The sequence below is a fragment of the Sciurus carolinensis genome, chromosome 14, assembly GCF_902686445.1.
Source record: "Sciurus carolinensis chromosome 14, mSciCar1.2, whole genome shotgun sequence".
NCBI lineage: Eukaryota > Metazoa > Chordata > Mammalia > Rodentia > Sciuridae > Sciurus > Sciurus carolinensis.
In genome coordinates, this window is record NC_062226.1 from 37,828,741 (window position 1) to 37,849,210 (window position 20,470).

Below are 20,470 nucleotides of genomic sequence, written 5' to 3' on the forward strand. Positions count from 1 at the left end.
AACTGTCTTGAAAGCAAAATGAGAATATGTTTCAAATAACTTTGAACCCTGGCCACTATCCAGGTTAGAGATAAGCACATTGAGCATTTGCCACACTAGCAGAATCCAACCCTGGATGCTGTAGTAAGGAACAGGCTAGACTCTTAAGAATTTGAAACCTTTCTCACCAGGACAAGAAGATCTCAAGGAGATTCAGAAATCTTTGACATTAGAGAAATATTATAATATTCAAGGAGGTCAAGCTGGTAACATAAGTATGTAAATTAATGGGCAAGGTATAAGAGTCATGAGGGTGCTTCAGAAAACTCCTGCTCTATTTTAAGATTTCTAAAAGTCAGGTCAAACAATAAAGAATCCTTCCAGCAAACAGCATATATCCAGAGACAAGGAGATACACCACAAATAGTAAGTAGGTTGTGACCCATAGATGGAAGTGGCCATTAACCCATCTCTCTCTGCTGGCTTTCATCTCCCTGGGCAGGAAGGATGCTATAACCTGGGCAGAAACAGGAATAACCTGGAAAACCAAGCCTTGGACAGAGTTCCAAAAGCAAGCCACGTTAATGAGTCTCCATGGAAGGCGATGTTTACAATCCCCTCCCCACACAAGGGCCTCCTTTCCTTCCACCCACAATGTCATTCAAAGATGCAGCCAACCCTGCCTTTCATCAGCCATGGTCTCCCCTCCTTGCACTTCAGATTTCTTGTCACCCATTGCCTGACATATCAAAGCTCTCCGTTTCCAAGCCATAACCACTCACCGACCCCCCTAAACTCCTCTGCACTTCTCGGTTGTATTTCCAGGGAAGTGGGGAGTTGGTGAAGTCCCTCCATTCCAGCCACTCATCCTCACAAGCTGCTCTGCCCTGTCACAAAAGCCCTCAGCTGCTGTGAAGGAGCAAGCCCAGCCAGCAGCCCCGCGTGGGGAATGGAGAATGAAGAGAAAGTGGGAAATGGGCACTGTGAGTGTGGCACCTCTAGACGCAGCTGTGCACCCTTCACTGAGCAGCAGACCCCTCACCTTCAGACCGAACCTCCACATGAGCTGCCCTTGTGAAACAGGAGGGCTTTGTGATGCAGTCTGCAGCCTGTTCTGTCCTCTGTGAGGCGGACATTACAAGGGTGAAGCCCTGGGAGTCATGGGGCACTAGGTCCCTGAACGCCCAGACATGGAGATGGTTGGTCTCCTCATGCTAATGAAGTTTAGGCCATGTTGACCTTTACATTTGTTCTGTGGGACTTTGGACGTTTCTTATATACATATGGCTTCGTTTTCATCATTTTCTTAATTATATGGCAAATTAGACGGAGTTACTGTGGATTGAAACTCGAGCCTACGAGGATCTGCTGCCGGGTAGGGAAACGCTGTGACCACAATTGAGCTAGTTTAAACTTTCAAGGTCCAGGGTCACTCTTTATGACCTCACTACCCCTCCCTGCCAAATTTAATACCATACCTTCAGGTACTTTTATACAATCCTTTTCTCCTCAGAGGCTAAAAGTAATTTTTTACAAGTTCACCCATGTAGCATACTCTACCAGAGAAGCCAACAACCTCTCATTGACTTGAGTGGAGACCTGGATGTGGGATCTACTTCACTGGATCTCAAAAGATCTCCCCATATGGGGACTTTCTGGTTTACAGTCCTGTAAGGCACTTACAAATCCTGTGACATCAGAACTATACATCCCACAGTATCTACCACTCTTCCTCTTCATGCTCATCTCCAGTAGAACTTCTCGTAGACCGATGGGAGGTACAGAGTTTGGAAAAGACTTAAAGTGAATCAGAAATAGCAGAGGAGGAAAAAAAAGTTGGAGTGAAAAAAAGGTGAAGTATAGGTAAGGGAAATGTAGAAGAGTATATAAAATGCATAGAAAAGGATAGGAAATGTATGTGAGCTTTGTCTCATTTTGTACATGAAAAAGAAAATGATGTCCCACCTTCATTCTAATATTTTTGTCTTTAAGCGTCACCGAAAAGTCAGGCAAAGGGCTAGAGATGCAGCATCAAGAGGTAAAGTCCTAATTTCTTCTCTGACTCTCTTCTACAGCGGGCTAGCTTCCCATATGGTAGCTGTTCCTCTATAACCCCTGGTGCCAGGAGACAGGTTGTTCTAATCACTGAAGTCTCCAACTACCCAAATTGGCAACTTTCACAGAGGGATTCTATGGGTAGGAAATCAGAACATGGGAATGTTTGAAAATTCTCTACCTTTTCCCCAGAGAATAAAGAATTGAAGAAGTGAAGCAGATGGACTTAACTGTCATTTGCTACTTTTTTTTTTTTTTGGTACTAGGGATTGAACTCAGGGGGCTTAACCAGTGAGCCACATCCTCAGTCCTTTTTTTAGATTTTATTTAGAGATAGGGTCTTGCTGAGTTGCTTAGGGCCTTGTTAAGTTGCTGGGGCTGGCTTTGAACTCTCAATCCTCCTGTGTCAGCCTCCCAAGCCACTGGGATTACAGGCGCGCACCCCTGTGCCTGGCCATTTGCTAGTTTTAAAATCCTTTGTAAGTTACTTCATCTCTCAGTCTTGTTCTCTATAAAATCATCTGATGAGCCTCCTTCACAGTGAGGTTTGTGAAGGTCAGATGAGAATAGGTGCAGGACAGCAAGTCATGAATGATTAGATTTACATGAAGTGTCTTAGAACATTGAACAATTGAATTTTTTCAGTTCCCATTTGCTGAGAGTCAAAGGACTCCAGCTTCCTAGAGAATGTCCCTGAAGTACACACATGACATAAAACTGTGTCCTGGTTCCTCAGCTCGAAGACTTTGCCAAGAAGAAGCTGAGAAGCCACGGAAGCTGCTCTCTGTCATGAAAAGGTGATCTCTTGCTCTTTGCAGTCTTTCAACTCCCAGCCTTCCCTGTGATGATCTCTTGGCTTGGGCTGGAGCAGAAGTGAGGAGGGGAATAATGACTGGATGGAAGCTGGTTTCCTGGTTGAGAGGTTTGCAAGTGCAGAGGGTAGATCAAACATCTCAAGAGGGAAGAGCCACCCTATTCTGCACTGTGCTAGGGTCATAGTAGCTCTACAGTTCAAGATTTGATTAGTAAATAATTCATAAAAGACACTACATGGGGTTGCATTCAGCCATGATACAAGTTTTCCCATTAAGAGAATGGGTATTGCATAAAGCTATCGTCATTGTCATATTCTCTTTAGAGCTACATGTTTTCAAGGGAAGATTTCTGGGTCTTCCTGGACCCTGCTGACATGACCTCCTCTGGTCTGTCTTCAGGGAGAACAGTTCCTGGGACCCCTCACACAGGAGCTTATTATCTTACCCTCTTCTTAAGATTTCTAGAGAATGGGACTGATAATCAACAGAGGCTGGGGACAGCAGCAGAGACATTCCATAGTTCTCAGAATAACAAGTTCCCATAAGGACCTCATTTTTCACAATGTAGGCCCAGCTCTCACAGAACTCAGGGACAGAGGTAACAATCCCCAGACACATTCTTGCAGAGGCAGGTGTCACTCCATCCTTAATGGTTGCCATGTTTTCCTTCCCAGCCACAGCTGGCTTCCCCGGGAGGAAAGTGTGCGGCGACTCCTGTGTGCAGATCCCTACTGCCAAATCTGCAATGGTGTGGCTCTGGAGATTCAGCAATTGCTGGAGGGTGAGAACAACCAGATTGCCCCTACATTTCTGGGGCCATCACGGGACTCTGCTTGCCTAGAGATGATGTCCATGTCAAGTGTGTCTTTTGAGCAGAATATGGAACTCCATTCCCCGCACTCCAGAGACCTTTCAGTGGCATGTGTACCCCCAACACTAACACAGATAACAGACCACTTTGCCCAGACAACTGATGAAATCAACATTCAAGATTACTGGGCTGATCACCTCCCTCTAGGACAGGAATTTCAACTGGTAGAGATGCCTGTGGTTCCACAGACCATGGTTTCTTCAAGGCTTGAGTTGTCTGTGGTTCCAATGAATGAGCAGGAGACGATGCAGAACAACCCCAATTTTGTCCAGGGGAACCAAGGCCAGCAGTCCTTGAACACCCAGGTCACTTTTATGCCCTTAAACCGAGAGTTCACAACCTTGGTACAACCTATGGCTTTGCATATAGTCCCCTATGCACACCTACCATTCCTTAGTCCTGAAGTCCTGAGGCTTCTTGAAGTACATGTGAAAAAATGGATGCATTTCCAGAGATGGGGACTCCCCAGGCGTGTGGAGGAGTCCCTGAGGCAGCTTATGCCAAACCCACCAACGTATTACCAGTCTGAAAACAGCCAACCAGTTTCTTATATCCAAAATAATACTTCTCAGATCTGTGTCCATAGATTTGGGACTATTTCTCACCAGACCTGGTGCTCATATATGGCCGGCCAACCGACTCAGACCTTCTGGGTTTCTGAATGGTCCCTTACAGATTCAAAACAAAGATACCACTGCCAGAAAATCCCAAATCCTATGGCTTTAGCCTTGCCATCTCCGGCCCTTGAAGATCTAAGTGACCTCTATTCACTGCCAGGTGGTCAGGTTAATAACTCACAGAGCAACCTGCAACAGAAATACAATCAGCTCTTCTGTGGCCTCCCTACTCTGCACAGTGAGTCCCTCGTTGCCTCTTTCCTGGACTCTAAAGGTCTCTCCAAGAACAAGAATGTGCCCAAGTCCCTCTTGAAGAGTCCTCTTCTCTTCAATGACCTCCACTCCCTGCTGTCCAAATCTCCACCTGAGTCAGCCCCAGCCTCATCCCCAACCTCCCCAAAATGCATGTCTCCCTCTGAGAATCAGATCAGTGTCCCATTTCTGACTACAACTGAGTGCGAAGCCCTGGAATGGCACTTGCTGCAGAGGCAACTCCAGCTTCAGTGGGGCCTGCCAGCAGTCTTCCGGAGGTCTCAGCATGCCCTAGGCCCCATGCAGTATGAGCCAGGTGACAAAATCCAATCTCCTGGGACTGTGAAGACCCCCTGGCCAGGGAAGTCCTTCTCAGTCCTCACCAGGGAACTGCTCTTCTTCCCAGAGCATGCCCGCAGGCTGCTGGAATTCCACCTCCAGAAGCAGCTCATTCACCATCGCTGGGGCCTGCCCCCAAAGATCCAGCAGTCCATCCAGTTGCTGCTTTCCTCCAGTGAGCAGCAGACCCTGTCCTGGAGCAGTACAGCCCTACCCAGTGTGAGCATGCCCCCGCTTCCATCCCTCGAGGACAATGAGGCTGGTGACCTGTTCTCACCCATGGTGCCACACTTGTTTGCCCAGGCCAAGGCAACACTGCAAAGCCACATCGACTCCAAATGTGGACAGATCCACCAGGGCCAGGTCCCTGCCTGTGTATGTAGCTCTTGGGAATGCAGAATTCCTGGGGGCCTGGCATTGGCTCCCTTCCCCTGCATTCCACAAAGCCAGCACCTGGAACTGCAGGCAGCAAGTGACCTTGACCTACAGCACAAAGTTATGCCCTGGATGCCAGTGGCCCTGGACCAGCAGCAGCACGTCTTACCAGGTGTTGGCACTGAACACCCTAAGCTGCCCCGAGCCCTGTCTGAGGGAGCCATTGAGAAACTGGAAACCATGCTCCGGCACAAGTATCTGGTCTTCCTGTCAGGCCTGCCTGCTCTGTACTGTGTGGCCCTGTCTAGGGCCATGGCTCCAGCAATCTCTAGCCAACCTGTGATCACAGAGATGGGATCTGAGCCTGTAGAAATCCCAAAGGAGCCTCTGACTCAGATGATCTCACCTGAAGACTCCTGCAGGAAGCTCGAGCCATCCTTCCAAGATGATGAGGAGTCTTGGGCGGACAATGCAGAGGAGTTCCAGCCTGAAATACAGGTGGAAGAAATGACAGAAATGGTGCCTTCAGAGAGCCAGACTCCTCCTCCCAGCCCCTCCTCAGCCAAGACACACATCTTCACCAAACTGAATTTCCACCTGAGAAAAAAGGTCATAGAGATACAACTGGGAATTTCCATAAGGATAAGAGAGTCCAGGGAACCAACTGAGGGAGTTGCAGAGGACATATTCACACAGGAGTCTCTTGGGAGTCTAAGCAACCCAGAAAGCACGGTGGTCCAAGAACTGCCCATCACACCAGAGTCTCCTCCTGCCCCAGACTCAGAATGGGTCCCCCTTAAAGAACAGTTGGCTACTGAGCTGAAGGCAATACAGCACAACCTAAAGTCACCTAGTTCCAAACCGGTGCCCTATGGATCAGCCAACTGGGCTTTCAAGATCTCACAGCTCAGTGGGGTCATGACCGAGGCCCAGATACTTTGTGTTCAGGTGGAGGCCAGTGTGAGCAACCCCAGCCTGGAGGAACCCTGGAGCCCTGAGCCCTTGACTGACAAGATGGAGGACTTGGCTCAAGTCCCCACACTGGTAGAAAAGAAAGAGGACCCAGGGAAACCCAAGGCAGCAGGGGACCTGGGAGAAGGGGATGCAGGGCTTGGAATCTCCTCAACCAGCGAAGAAAGACAACCTGCTGAAGATCAGAGACCAGAAGGGATGCTTCTGAGCAGGGTACCCCGAGGCTCCTGGCGATGGAACCGGAACTTTCATCTTGAGGATCCCTGTCAACACAGCCACCAGAATGACCCTCAGCTGCAGCTTCCAGAACCACCCCCAGCAGTCCCTGAGGGGAAAGAATCTGAGCATGACACGCAAGACAGGCCAAGCAAGCCACATGTCATCCTTGAGCCCACAAGGAATCCCAAGAGTGCCCAGCCTGCGGTGCCCTGTGTTTCCCAGGACAAGCCTTTCCTCCACCAGAAAATTCAGGGTAAACCTTTGCAGGGCCAAACTCTGCAACGTCAGGTTTTGCAGAAGGCGATGCTAGCCCATGCTCACAAGAAGCCCAGCCTTCCAGAGTCTGGCTTGAGAAATAAAATAAAATCCTTTCTGCACTACATTACCCCTGAGAAGAAAGGCAAAGGGCATGTAGAGTCCACGTTCTCTAAAGCTGGGAAGGTGTCCAAAACCAGAAAAGAAAATGTTGAAAAGAGCCTCACTCCAGCCAAAAGCCCCATGGGGAGAACTAAGACAGAGAAGCCAGGTGGGCACCCCAAGGCCCGTTCAGCTTCCCCTGAGAAGCCAGCAGGCCCGACCTTCTTAAATGGTCCCCATTCCCCAGACAGTAGGCTCCGGCTACGCTCCCGACAGCACGGTTCTGCCTCAGCCCTGGGCCATCCCCGCCACTGCCCTCGGCACTGTCCTCGAGTGCCTTGTGCCACCCAACCAGGGAACACACCCTAGCTCCCTGCCCTCACCCCAGAAACATCATCCTGCTCGGGAGAACTCTCAAAGCAATGAGGAAGTGTTTCGAGGCTCCCCAACCTGTGTGTCCCTTGAAGAGCGTTGCTACTGTCATTTCCGCTGATGAACGTGTACAGCAGAGCACCACCTGAAATAATAGTCTATATCTCAAAGCAAGGAGTTGTCTGTTTCCTCCTTATCTCCAGTGTACTTTGTTAAGAGAAGGCACGTGGGAGACTAAGATGTCCTTATGTAGGGAAGGAGCTTTAACCCACATTTCAGATGAGTCATTTTAGAGAAGTTCCAGAATGTTCCCTTCTTGGGGGGCTGTTTTTGTGTTTATCCAAAGCACATAGCTAATGTGATAAATGTCTAAGCTAAATGATAGAATCTCCCTTGTAGGCATTGGGAAGATCTTTCTAGAGAAACTGCTCTGGGAACTTGCTGTAACCCTGTTGCCTATCATTCCACTACCTCAGGTGTGTGGAATGAATCCCTCCTGGAATGAGGTCCTAATGGAAAAGGAGAGGGGCTTGTCCCCACTCCCTCAGGGGAGGCGGGAAGGAGCATAAAATTGGAGGTCTGTGTACCTGGGGCAAAAGCCGACTTGTTCCTCACCTCAGAGCCTGGCGGGGCAAAATCCAGTTTGCTTGGTACTAAAACAAACTTAGAGCCAGAGCTTTTGTGGGGCGGGAAGGAGTAAATTCTGAGCATGGGTCTCCTTGACCTTAGTGTGATGAAGGAATTGTAGCATTTAAGTTTCTGGGAAAGAATCACAAACAGAATTTTCTAAACATATTTGAGCTTGCCAAGTTACTACCAGCAGTTTGTGTCCATCCCTAGTGCTGTGTTCTATTTCTACACTACCTATACCTGGAGTCTCCCATCCTTACTACCTGGATATACTTTCATGGTAAGTAATTGTGCTGAAATCAATGAAATTCCTTCCAGGATCTGCATGGTAACTTCCCTCAGAGGATGGCTCTGTTTTCCCCTACCGAGGACTAAACTAAGTAAGTCTAATAGCTCCAATCCTTGGTTCCTGTCATCCCTTCCTTCCACCTCTTCATTGTCCTATTGCATTTCAGAAAGCACCAAAAACATCCATCTTGATAGTCAAAAGAAGGCTTTAGGTTTTTTGATAGTTTCCAGTCTATTAACCAGCCACAAAAAATGATCAAAAAATCTAAGAATTTAATGCTATATATTGAGTTTCTACAACCAAATCAAAATTCTGGCCCCTTTGCCCCTCTTGCTGGGAATGTTCAATATTTTGCTATTCAGGGAAATATCTGTTTATCATAATGAAAATATGTGCAATTCTCTAAAATCTTTGTAATGAAATGGAGAAATTCAAGAGGGAACTGAGAGGCAAGCTGAGATTTGTAAGCAACTGCGAAGAAATGTAAGCCCCATCCAAACTATGTCCTATCCACTTTCTCCCCATAGAATGAGGTCCCTCCTACAGAACTGTTGGGAGGCCCCTTGTACAGCTTGCTATACTGAGAGAGAGCTCTTTCCTGCTAGCTATTCAGTCCAGCCTGCACTCCCACCCTCCCGCAGCCCCATCACAGAGTGGGTGATTCCCCCACCTAAAGTAGCCTCAGTAACCTTGGACATGCAGTTGGAACTCTTTTTTTAAAAAAAAAAAACTATTTAAAAAAACCAATAAATCAGACTCATTTTTTGGAATTTTTATTGAGCCTCTCCAAGAGCTTTGGCTTTTTGGCTTCCCCAGGAAAGTTTTTACATTGCCCCAAACACTTGCTTCTAGTTTGGACTTTTGGAGTGGTGAGCAAATGAACTGGTGGGGTTAGAGCATTGTCATTAACATTGCATTAAAGCAGGCTTATTTCATAAGCATTGTAAATATCTAGAGAGTATCAGTGAGCCTCAGAATTGTTGTCTGCTAGGCTGATACTTTGAAAGACAATCATTCTAGCTCACAGGAACAACAACAAAAAGCAGTTGCTGCTGTCTCTTTAAATGACTGGAATCCTGCCTCGATTGCTTTTTTTCAGACAAGGCCCCCAGAGAAACTTACAAAAGACTCAAAAGGAAGCAAAGTTACCAGCTCCCCCATCTTTGGTGACCCAGAAGTGACCTTTGCTGACTTTAATAGTTATCTGTCCAGGGGCCTTTCAGTCTGCCATTTTATTCAACACAGGTTACATGGATAACAAGGACTTAGACTCTTTACTTCTGCCTGTGACTGTCCCATGGGTGGCTAAAAGCACAATTTGAGACTTAGCATCTCTTTTCCCTGCATACTTCCTCTTGGCTCTGAGTCACCTTGGATTCCAGGAACAATAGGTATGACTGATAAACATCTTATAGCAGTTAGAACTCTTAATGGTGGCAATCATACTCAAATTCCCTTAAACTTTGAGAAGCATGGCCCCTGTCTTCTCTAGTTACCTGGATGGGGCAGGCATTGGTCTCCCTGGAAGGAAAATGGAAACCCTCTTAAGGAAGCCATGGCAGGAGAGCATAGCTCAAGGCTATACTAGCTCCACAGAGTAAAAGATTTGGGTCATTTCCTTCCCTTTGGAAGAAAACTCCTGGCCGAAGTTGCCCAGAAAATAATTTCAGGAGACAATGACAAACATGAACAAAGAGCAGTGGGGGGAAAAACTAGAGCACAAGGAAAACATTACAAAATCCTTGAGTGTTTTTATAATTTTCAGGCCAAATATCTGACCCATTGGGAAGGATGCAGATTTTAAGGTCAAGTCACAAGAATGGAATGTGGAAAATAACAATCAGGGTTAGAATTCTATCTCTAACATTTGTTAAGTTAACATTTCGGAGCCCTGGTTTCCTCATCAGGGAAAGAGAAACAACTGTACATCCATACACAACCTCAATTATTATTAATATATTGGTGATTCCCAAAGCCATTTCTCTAGCCCAGTCTTTCACCTGAGTAACAAACTGTACAGTCAATAGCTGGGGGAAAAACTCTATCTTGCTGCAAAGAAAATGCAAATTAATTCAAAATTTCCAAACACATTCCTTCCTATCAGTGTCAGGAAATGGTATTGTGGTAAGGGCTCTCCCAAAACTAGGAGAAAGCCTTGTGACACACTCAGTTGGCAGTTCTGTAGTATTGAATACCCTATCAGAACAGAATATATGTTACCACATAGGGGAGACAAAGGGACCAATAGAGTGAGGGGTACTAACAGAGGGTATGCAAGGCAATACCCCTCTGTGCTTGGGGCTCAGCCTTTAGATACAAATCCGCTGGGCCAGTGCCAGCACTAATAAATGCTGCTTTCTGCTGAATGCCCCCATGTCCTGTCCTTTGTGCAAGAATTCCACAACAGTATCGTTATGTGTTCCCTTTTTTTCCTCAGCCCACACATTAAGACTGTCACTGAGTTCTAATCGTGATAACTCTTGACTCCCTCTTATCTGTTTTTATGGGCTCTCCCTGAAGTTCAGTTTCTTATCCTTAGCCTGCTTTAATGACTCATGTAGTGTCTCATAATCCTAGGGCCTAGGAGAGTGGCTAGCACATACTAATACATTAATATTAGTTGAATCTGAAGAATGGGCTATGAGGAAAACAAATTGTTGCATCAATGTGATGAATGCTACAAGGTATACATTGCCACAAAAGGATGAGGAGGACTCCAGAAGTTCAATAATAAAAAATAATGAAATTCTACAATTAAAATATTTGAGTCCTTACTATGTTCCAGGTACTATGACAATACAACTATGAACAAGATACAGGCCCTGCAACAATGCAACTCATGATCTCATGCAGTAGATTCTCTCACATGCCCAAATTGTCAAAGCAACATAGACATTTAGAAACCAATATTCATCTCAGGTTATGCAAAAATGAACTCCAAACTCTGAATCCCTGCCCCAAATCAACCCACTCGCACATAACCAAACATGCTGCAATCACAGTATTTCTCACACCAGTTAATGGCAGCTTCATCTATTTGTTCAGACCATAAACAATGATGTCATCCATAACTTTCCTCCTTAATTGTTCATATCCAGTCCATCAGAAAATCCTGTTGTATCTGCCTTCAAAAGTGCAAGGGGAAAGGGAAGGTACTGAGGAATAAGATCGATCAAATTAGGTTATGTGCATGTTCAAATACAGCATAATGAATTCCACAATGTCAGGAAATGGTATTGTATAATTATAATGCACCAATTTTTAAAAAATGCATCTGGACTATAACCATTTACCACACCCTCTACTGCTATCATTACTGAAGTAGCATCATAACTAATCTCTGTGTTTCATCCTGAGATGATACTCTTGACAGTCTGTCTTCCACACAGAAATATGATGTTCCCAGGGAGAGGCCTGGCTACATTTAAAAGAGGGAGAGAGAGGGAGAAAAATGAAGGAGAGATCTAAGGACAGGGTACTGGAAACTTCTACTTTAAGAAATTAGAAAATAAAGGAGGAATCAGTAAGCAAAGGAAACTGAAAAGCAGTAGCTCGTGATGTAGCAGGAAAACCAAAAGGGTGTAGTATTCTGGAAGTCAAGACACTATTCAAAGAGAAAGTAATGGACTGCATAAAATGTTGCCTACAGGCTAAGTAAGATGAGGACCATCATTTATCAACATGGAAATAATTCATGGTCATCAGAAGAACAGACTCAGGTGAGTAGTGGAGGTAAAGATGTGACTGGAGTAAACTGAAGTTAGAGTGGAAGGAGAACAATTAGTGATTACAACTGTAATAATTTCTTCAAGAGATCTGTGCCAGATTGGGGGTATGGCTCAGTGCTAGAGCCCTTGCCTGGCATGCGCGGGACACTGGGTTCAATCCTCAGCACCACATAAATAAATAAAATAAAGACATTGTGTCCATCTACAACTAAAAAAAAAAAATTAAAAAAAGAGGTCTGTACCACAGAGGTACAGAACAATGAAGAGGTACCTGGTTGGGAATGGGGAATCCAGAGAGGATTTCTTAAAAGAGGAAACACAGCATGTTGAATGATGGTAGAAAAGAGTCAGTCAGAGGAATACAATGTTGTTACAGCACAGCAAGTGAGGAAAGAGCTACTGGAGCAATGTGTCCATGTAGAGCCAAGGGCACAGGACAGCAATAGTTTGGATCTTGAATACCCTCCCCCCAAAACCCATGTGTTAAGGGCTTGGTCACCAGTTTGCAGTGCTATTTGGAGGTGGTGGTGGAACCTTTAAGAATTGGGACCTAGTAGAAGGAAGTTAGGTTCTTGGGGAGTAAGCCCCTGAAGGGGATATTGGGAACCCATCTTCTTGTTTCCTTTCTTCACTGCCCGACCACCATGAGGTGAGCAGCTTGACCACATACTCCTGACAATGATATGTTGCCTTGTCATAGGTCCAAGAGAAAAGGAGTCCACTGACCATGGAATGAAATCTCTGAAGCCCTGAGCCAATATAAACCTTCCTCCTTATTAGTTGATTATTTCAGGTATTTTGTCATAGGAATACAAACTGACGAATGCAGTGATTGCATATGGAAGGCAAAGTGTTGGACTTGACTACACATGGACAATTGGTGGTAGGGAGAAGGTGACATGAATGAAGAAGGTGACATCAATGAAGGACTCTGGGATAGAAAAGAAAGGTTTTTCCAACATATAAATGAGTGTTGGCAGAGACCCAGAGGGACCACTGAGGAACTAGAAAGGATGCATGGCTGTAGGTAGGGAGAGGGTTATCAAAGACAAAGCAGGAAGACGTGGAAGAGGTGGAGACGGATTCTGGAAGTTACCATGGAAAATATAGGGCTTAAGGAATTGATGACTGACTGAGAGCCAAGAAGAAATGAAAAGGTGGTTGAAATAAGAGACTGTGCATACAGAACATGTGCTCTTGGAAGGCTAGAGGAGCAGGAGAGAAGCCAGAGAAATCTCTAAATGGATGAAGTTTCAGATTGAGCTAAGGAGCAACCTCATGCTCAGGGAGGGAACACAGAGGATAAGAGGGGAAAGCTGGGGAGTAGGAAGACAGTACAGTGACCTTGAGAAAAGGAGATTGACCTGTATTGGTCTGCAGTTATCCTCCATAAAGTGGCATCTCTGCATCCTTCTTCCAAACTACCACAGAAGAGCCAAGACTTGAGATGGGGCAAGAAGTACTGGGCTTTCCTATGATATTGTTTGAGGGACAGATAAAAGTTCTTGGATGCTAAGAAAATACAGGATAAGTCACATTCTTTCAAACCAGGAGGAAGTGGTGGCAGCACTTGCTTCCTCTGACAGAGCCCCACTGGTTAGCACAATGTGTCCACTGCTGGCAGGATGCGGCAACCCAGATGGGAGGAAGATTGAATGAGTTCCTCCTCTGAATGGTGACTCTGTACCTAAAAGGATGGAGGCCCAGCCCCTAGTTGGCCCCCAGGGAAGGAGGCACAAGGCCCAGGCCTGCTGAGCCAACACTCTCTAGGTGTTTTCCTGAGCCTCCCAGAGATCAAAGGAGGTCTTGGGCCAGGCACATCCTCCCTGCCTGGTGGGAGCTGCACAGAGAGACCCAGAGCTAGGACACTAGAGGGAGGCCCAGAATGAAGGGAATTCACTCAGAAGGGTCACAGTGGCATCAGGTGGGGAGCCGGGTTAGTGTGCACACATCCTGGCTTAGGGTGGAGCAGGTCCTTCCCAGGGCCCCCCACAGCTTCCTACCTGCCTTATGCTCATGTGGCTGAACAAAGTCCCAGAACAAAGAGCTGGAGGAGAGAATTGAGCTTCAGCTGAGACCTTCTGGATTCTGAGTTCTCAACAAAGCCAAGATCCGAGAGAAGACAGGAGCAGAGTCTGAGATTCATGCAGTGTGCTGATGGAGGAGGAAGCCTCCTAGTCCATAATCTAGCACAAGACCACTCTTTACCTCTCCCTCAGCTCAAGAGAGGAGAAATCAGAAGCACACATTCAAGAATTCGCTACTCCAGAATTAGGGGTAGACGCTAGGAATGTATCAGTGCTTGGGAACTTTGGGGTTCACCTCTAGCACATTGTGATACGGTGACTGGTCTGACCTTCTAGAACCCTTCCCTTAGGCACTTCAGAATTGTCTGGAAGGAATTTCAGGTCAAGTGACCGTCAGCAGAGGGAGGACAGTGGCCTCTCTACAACATCGGTTCTGTTCAATGCTGGGTCATGAAGGACAGGGACCTTTAAGAGGCTGCTTGGCTTTTGTGCCAGCTCACTGAAGCCTAGGCAGGGAGGGTGAAGAACACGGGATGAGCCAGGAATAAACCCCATGGAGATGCAGCTTCCTGCACCATGGGGGAGTCGGTTGGACCCCTGCTTCTTTATCAGCCAACCAAGTCTTATATTTCACCTGGACTCTGGGGCCCAAGGCCTAGCCCAGCCCCGTCATAGAAGGAAGGGCAAGAATGGTTCCTGTGTCCCCTGCAAGGAGAGGAAAGGAGCGGGGACAACCTTCAGTTCAATGAGGACATAAGAAGTAAGCACAATGCAGGCATGGAATGTGCTGGGGACACAGAGTGCCAGACCCTCACCAGGACTAACTGGGCTTCAGAGGACTGTTCATTCCCATGCCCACAGACGGCGAGGCCAGGACCCTAAGAAAGCAGGGGGAGAAGGACTGGCTAGAGAAAGATGCTGTTTCCAGAAGGTTGTTCGGGTGCTGCCAACAGCCCCCTTCCCTGCCATGTGACCCTCCTGCACTGTAACTTCTCTGGGTCCAGGACCAGGCAAGGAGCACACTGGGGGATTTCCAGAGTGTATCACTTCCAAGGTCAGGCCCCCTACAGAGGCCACAGGGGCAGGACGCTGGGCAGGCAGCCTGACCATGGGAATCCAGACAATGGGAAGGGAAGCCATTGCTTTCGGTAAATAGTGCTGGCAGCTGGGGTGTGTCAGGCAAAGTTGGGGGTGCAGGGAGTGGGGCAGAGAGAGAATTGAGAAGAGGGAGGAGATCACACACAGAAAGAGGCAAGGACAAACCTCAGCCACACAGGTACATAGGAGAAAAGATGCAAAGTTACCCATGCCACTCAGAAAATTATTCAGAGCACACACAAACGTACAGGAAACATACCTACCTTAACCCATGAACACCCTTAATCAGACATGCCCAGAAGAGATGGGCCCCAAAACTCACTCAGGCACAAAGACAGGTTTGCATACAGAACTAACATGCCCATCACACACACCCACAGACAAATGCAGTCCAAACCCATCCTTCAGAATCCTCTCCTCCCTAAGCCTCAAGACCACTGCTGCCCAGGCCTGTCTCTCCCTCCTCTAAGCTCTGGTTTCTAATTTCTGTCCTATTGCTTGTCCTTTAATTCATGTGCATACCACTGGGCACATCAACTTGGCTGTGTGCTCTTAAAGAACTGTCAAGCTCAGGAAGTGAGTCCACTGTCCTCTTCAGCAGCCCATCCTTCACCTACGAAGGCCCCAAATTTAATGCTGGATCCGTGCCTGCAGGTGCCTGACCCCTGGACTCTTTGTCATGGCAGACACAAGAAAACAGCAAACCACACAGACACACCCAGTCCTTTTACCCTCAGGAACCCTTAAGAACCAGGTCTTGGGTCCCCAGGAAGGTGCCCCTGACACAAGGCATGACCAACTGTGTAGCTCTACCCCACACTTTAATTAATGTGAACCACAATCCCACCCTACGATCCTACCTCTAAATCAACTCCAACCCATTCCCAGAGAGAACTTCAAGGAGGACCCTTAGAACAATCCACATCAGAAAGGTAATACTGCTGGGTGTTAACTGAACATGTTTACATGGCCAAATGAGTTTGACAAAGAAAACTGTGATGTCCCCTCTCCCCAGGATCAGGGCACTTATCTGCCCTAGTTGGATAACTGTGGGGACATTCGTCCCCCTCATGCATGGAGGGCCCAGAAAATGACCAACAGCCTCTCACCTCTACCGGGTCAATAACCCACATTATGCACAAGCCTGAGTTCCTCTCCAGACTCTCTTAGAAGTTTAAAACTGATCTGCCACACAAAATTGAACTCCCTGGCCAATCTTAATCCTAATCCTAAATTCAAGCAGTGCCCTACTCCAACCCTAACACGATCTCAGGCCGAGGTACCCTAGCTCTTGTCATCTGGTGTCACAAACCCAATCCTGAACCCTACTTTCACATCCCCAGGATTCCAGCTCTGTTCTCACCACGGTCCACTCAAGTTTGCAACCACAACATCAGTGCTATGCTAAGCAGAAGCCTAACTCTAACCCTAACCCTTGGTGGTGACACAGTAGGTAATGTGTGCCTCCATTCTGGGGACATCAATGTCACACCCATAGTAAGGGCTGTGTCACTTGTACCCTCAGGGACTTATGTTTCTTTCAGGACCAACTGCACAGTTCACAGGGCATCTTGTTCCTGGAGGGCTCAGTGCTCTGCTGGGAACCAGGAGCACCAAAGCACCCAGGCCCAGGCCCTTTGACCCTTGTTGGATACACTGGCTCTTGGGGCCCTGCCCACCCCAAACCCCATTCCAGGATTAGCCAAGACCCTTAGCTGAAATTCCGGCCAGAGCTCTTCCCGCTCTTGCTTGCCAGACTGGGAGCATCTGCTGCCCTGGAAGCCCCCAGCAGGCGGGAGCGGGTGGGCCTGGGGCTGAGGGGAATATAGCCTTCCCCAGTGTGGGAATTTCCAGATTCTTGCAACGTTCACACCTAGCATGTCTGTCACAGAACTGGCCCAGGTGCCTGTCCTAAAGAGGTAGAGGGCCTGCTGAGGCTGAGGCTGAGGGGGCTCAGTAAACATGGTTCCTCTCCCCACTCCAGGGTCTCAATCTGGTGATAGAATGTGTTAGTTGTACGCTCACCAAGGGGTTAGAACAGACCTCAGCCATGAGTTCTTTCCCCACTCTTCACCCCCAAGTACCAGTGCAGCACCCCTCTGCACCTGGTGTCCCCAGAGGTCATCAAACTGTATCCAAGTTCCCTCAGTAGCTCATCAAGCCAAAACCTTCACCCTTAGACTGGAACTCTAAGTGGGCACTCACATCAGATGTGCTCTTGTCCAAAGCTTTGTGGCCTTACCCAGTGTCTACATACTACCTGGCCTGACGGCCAAAACAGGCCTGGGTTCAGGCTGTAAGGTACAGACTCCTACACCCAGAATTTGCTCAAGTGGCACTCTGGGGTGGGACAAGCCAGACCAACGGCTGAGAGCTGAGGAGTAGCCAAGGGTCCCAGAGAAGCCTGGGGCCCTAAAGAAAAGTCACAACTCCTCTCTTCATCTCTGCCCTTCTCCCGGTCACTGTTTCTATACCTGGGCTCAATCCTGCCAGGTGACCTTGGTGCATCACTCTCATGCCCCCAGGGCAGAGACTTGCCATCCCCTTCGCTCTGTTTCCAGGCAGCTGTTTCCTGTCCTGGCTTTTTGTTCAGCCATGTTTCCACCGCCAGCAAAGCCCCTGCTGTTTCATTCCTTGTGTGTGTGTGTGTGTGTGTGTGTGTGTGTGTGTGTGTGTGTCTCCTAATTTAGGTTCTAAGCTCCAGAAGCAAGCAGTGAGGACCCAATATCTACACATCTCTCGGAGGCTGCTCTATCTCTGCATGTTCAAGTTCAAAGGTAGGGGTTTTGAGTCAAAGGTAGGAAGATTTCTGAATATAGGAAAAGTGAGCAACGGTGGGAACTATGAAGGCCATGGACACCAGCTGACAGAAATAGGAGGCCTCTTCATAGTAGCATTAACAGGAATAAGGTCACATTAAGATTCTGTAGATGAGCGGTAGGTCCTGGGATTTTAGGAGAGGAAGAAGCTCAGCCCTCTCCTCTTCCCTGCTATGTCTCCCCAGCATTTTGCACAGGATGTACTGGTCTGGAAAATCCCTTATATAAGTGGGTATCACACCAGCTTCTTTAGATCAGTTTTTCCACCTTCCACCTATTCTGTGCATATCTGGAGTTTGGAATGTGTAGCAGAATAGATTAGTGTTATTCTTCCAGCTGTATCCCACCAAATGCTGGGCCATCAGCACCTCAGAACCCTGGACAACTCATAAAAATAAAGAGTCTTTGACTCTGCTCTGATGACATTTTATTTAGGAACTGATGTAATGCTCTTAATTCTATTTTTTGTTTGGTTTTTATAAACTCAATAAGTAATTCTGATGAGTAGCCAAGTTTGAGAAACTGGTCCATTATAATTTTATTTTCTTTCATGCTCATGACAATATTCATTCCTTCCTACTACATATACTAAGTTCATGCCATCCTGCCTTTCATGGATACAGGGAGTGAGGGATGACAGCTGCTATGGTTTGGATCTGGAATGTCCCCCGAAAGGTCCACGTATGAAAGTCATGGTCCCCAGCTCATGGAGTTATTAAGACTTGATGTAAATTTAAAGAAGTGGGAGGATTTAGGTAATTGGGGGGCATGTTCTTGAAGGGAATGGTGGAACCGCTACCCCTTCTTCCCCCTCTCTTTCTTTTGCTTCCTGGCCACCATGAGTTGAGCAGCTTTGTTTCACTTTGTACCCTTCACCATGATGTTTTACCTTACCACAGGCCCAAAAGCAATGAGGTCAACCAAACACAGGCTGAAACCTTTGAAACCATGAACCTAAATAAACCTTTCCTCTTTTAAAGTTGATTGTTTCAGATATTTTGTTACAATAACAGAAACACAATGCACTTAACAACTACTAATGGATACAGGGTCCCTTTTCAGTGTATATAAGATGTTCTGGAATTTGATGATGGTGATAGCTGCATAACTTTTAAAAACCACTGCATTTATGCCTTAAGATAAATTTTACAGTAAGTGAACTCTATCTCAAAGAAAACCAAAGATGAAATAAAGACGTTTTCAGAGATAAAATGGCCAACAGAACTACATTACTAAAAGTAATGTTACAGAATGTTATAGAAAGTCCTTCAGGCAGGAGGCAAATGACACCACATGGTAATCTGTATCTGCACAAAGGAATGAAGACAACTAGAAACGATAACTATGGACAAGTGTTTTAAGTTTTTCTTTAATTTTTAGTCATTTTAAAAGCCTTTTAAAGTGCTTTGATTTAACAGATAAGTAGATGAAATAATAACAATGTCTTGTTAGGTTTAGAAGAAATAGAGAAATAAAACGAATAAGAACAACAACACAAAGGCCAGGAGGACAGATAAGAATTAAGTATTACTTGATTGTATCAGAGTTCAATCAAGGAAGCACAACCACTATGAGAAGTTTTATGTAAATAAAAGTATAAATTTAAATGCATATGGACTTGTTACAAGGATTTGGCCTTATGTAAATGTTAGAGCTAGTTAAGCCAGAGATTGAAGTGCACAAGGCAGAGACTTGGGAATACAGGTGGCTATGAAGTAAGGGAGAGTAAGAATAAGCTGGAGCATCTCCAGAATGAGCTGGGTCTAAGGATGGCTATAACTTACATCACTTCTGTTACCACTGATCCTGGGGGTGTGAGAGTCTACAGAGATCAAGTTTCTTCCATTACGGAGCTAAACATACACACTTGACTCAGGCATCAGGACCTAGTAGAGGATTCAGGGAAAGGGGGCGCTCACAGGCCCCACACCGCTTCCTTCAGCCAATTCAGCCAACAAATACGAGACATGGGGGATATGTTCCAGACCCCCAGTGGATTCCTGAAACTGTGAATAGTACCAACCCCTACATATATTGTTTTTTCCTATAAATACTGACAATATAGTTTTTTAAAATATATTTTTAGGTGTTGATGGACCTTTGTTTTATTTGTCTGTATGCAGTACTGAGAATCGAACCCAGTGCCTCACACGTTAGGCAAGCACTCTAACACTAAGCCTCAATCCCAACCCTATGATATAGTTTTGTTGCTAAATTTAGGCACATTGAGAAATTAACAATAACCTGTAATAAAATATAACAATTATAACCATATGCTATAACAAAATTTCTCTTAACTGCCATAGGGTGGATAGTATATACAGCATGAACATGCAGGACAAAAGGATGCTTCATATCCTGCATGGGATGAAGCTGAATGGTGCAAGATTTCATCATACTACTCAAAATGGCTATTTAAAACTTATGAATTTTTTATTTCTGGAAATTTCCATTAATATTTTTGGACAATGGTTTCAGGTAACTGAAACTGTGGAAAATGACAACACAGCTGGTGGGGGCAACTATTTGTGCTACAAAATAGTTGTTACATCACCTCTGCCTTCTAAGTGTCCTGTGAGAATCTTTATTGCAATTTATCATAATCAGAAATAAAAAGGAAACCATATTCTGATCAATTTAATTAAATTTGCCCAAG

General features: G+C 46.3%; 1 protein-coding gene across 1 annotated transcript; it reads left to right on the forward strand.

The window, feature by feature from the left end:
- The first annotated feature begins 1,210 nt into the window (after positions 1 to 1,210).
- On the forward strand, positions 1,211 to 7,220 carry LOC124964086 (protein FAM205A-like). Its single transcript, XM_047524000.1, has 4 exons — positions 1,211 to 1,354; positions 1,972 to 2,017; positions 2,771 to 2,831; positions 3,524 to 7,220. Exons 1-4 carry the CDS (start codon positions 1,211 to 1,213, stop codon positions 7,218 to 7,220), a joined length of 3,948 nt encoding a protein of 1,315 aa, XP_047379956.1.
- The last annotated feature ends 13,250 nt before the right edge of the window (positions 7,221 to 20,470 follow it).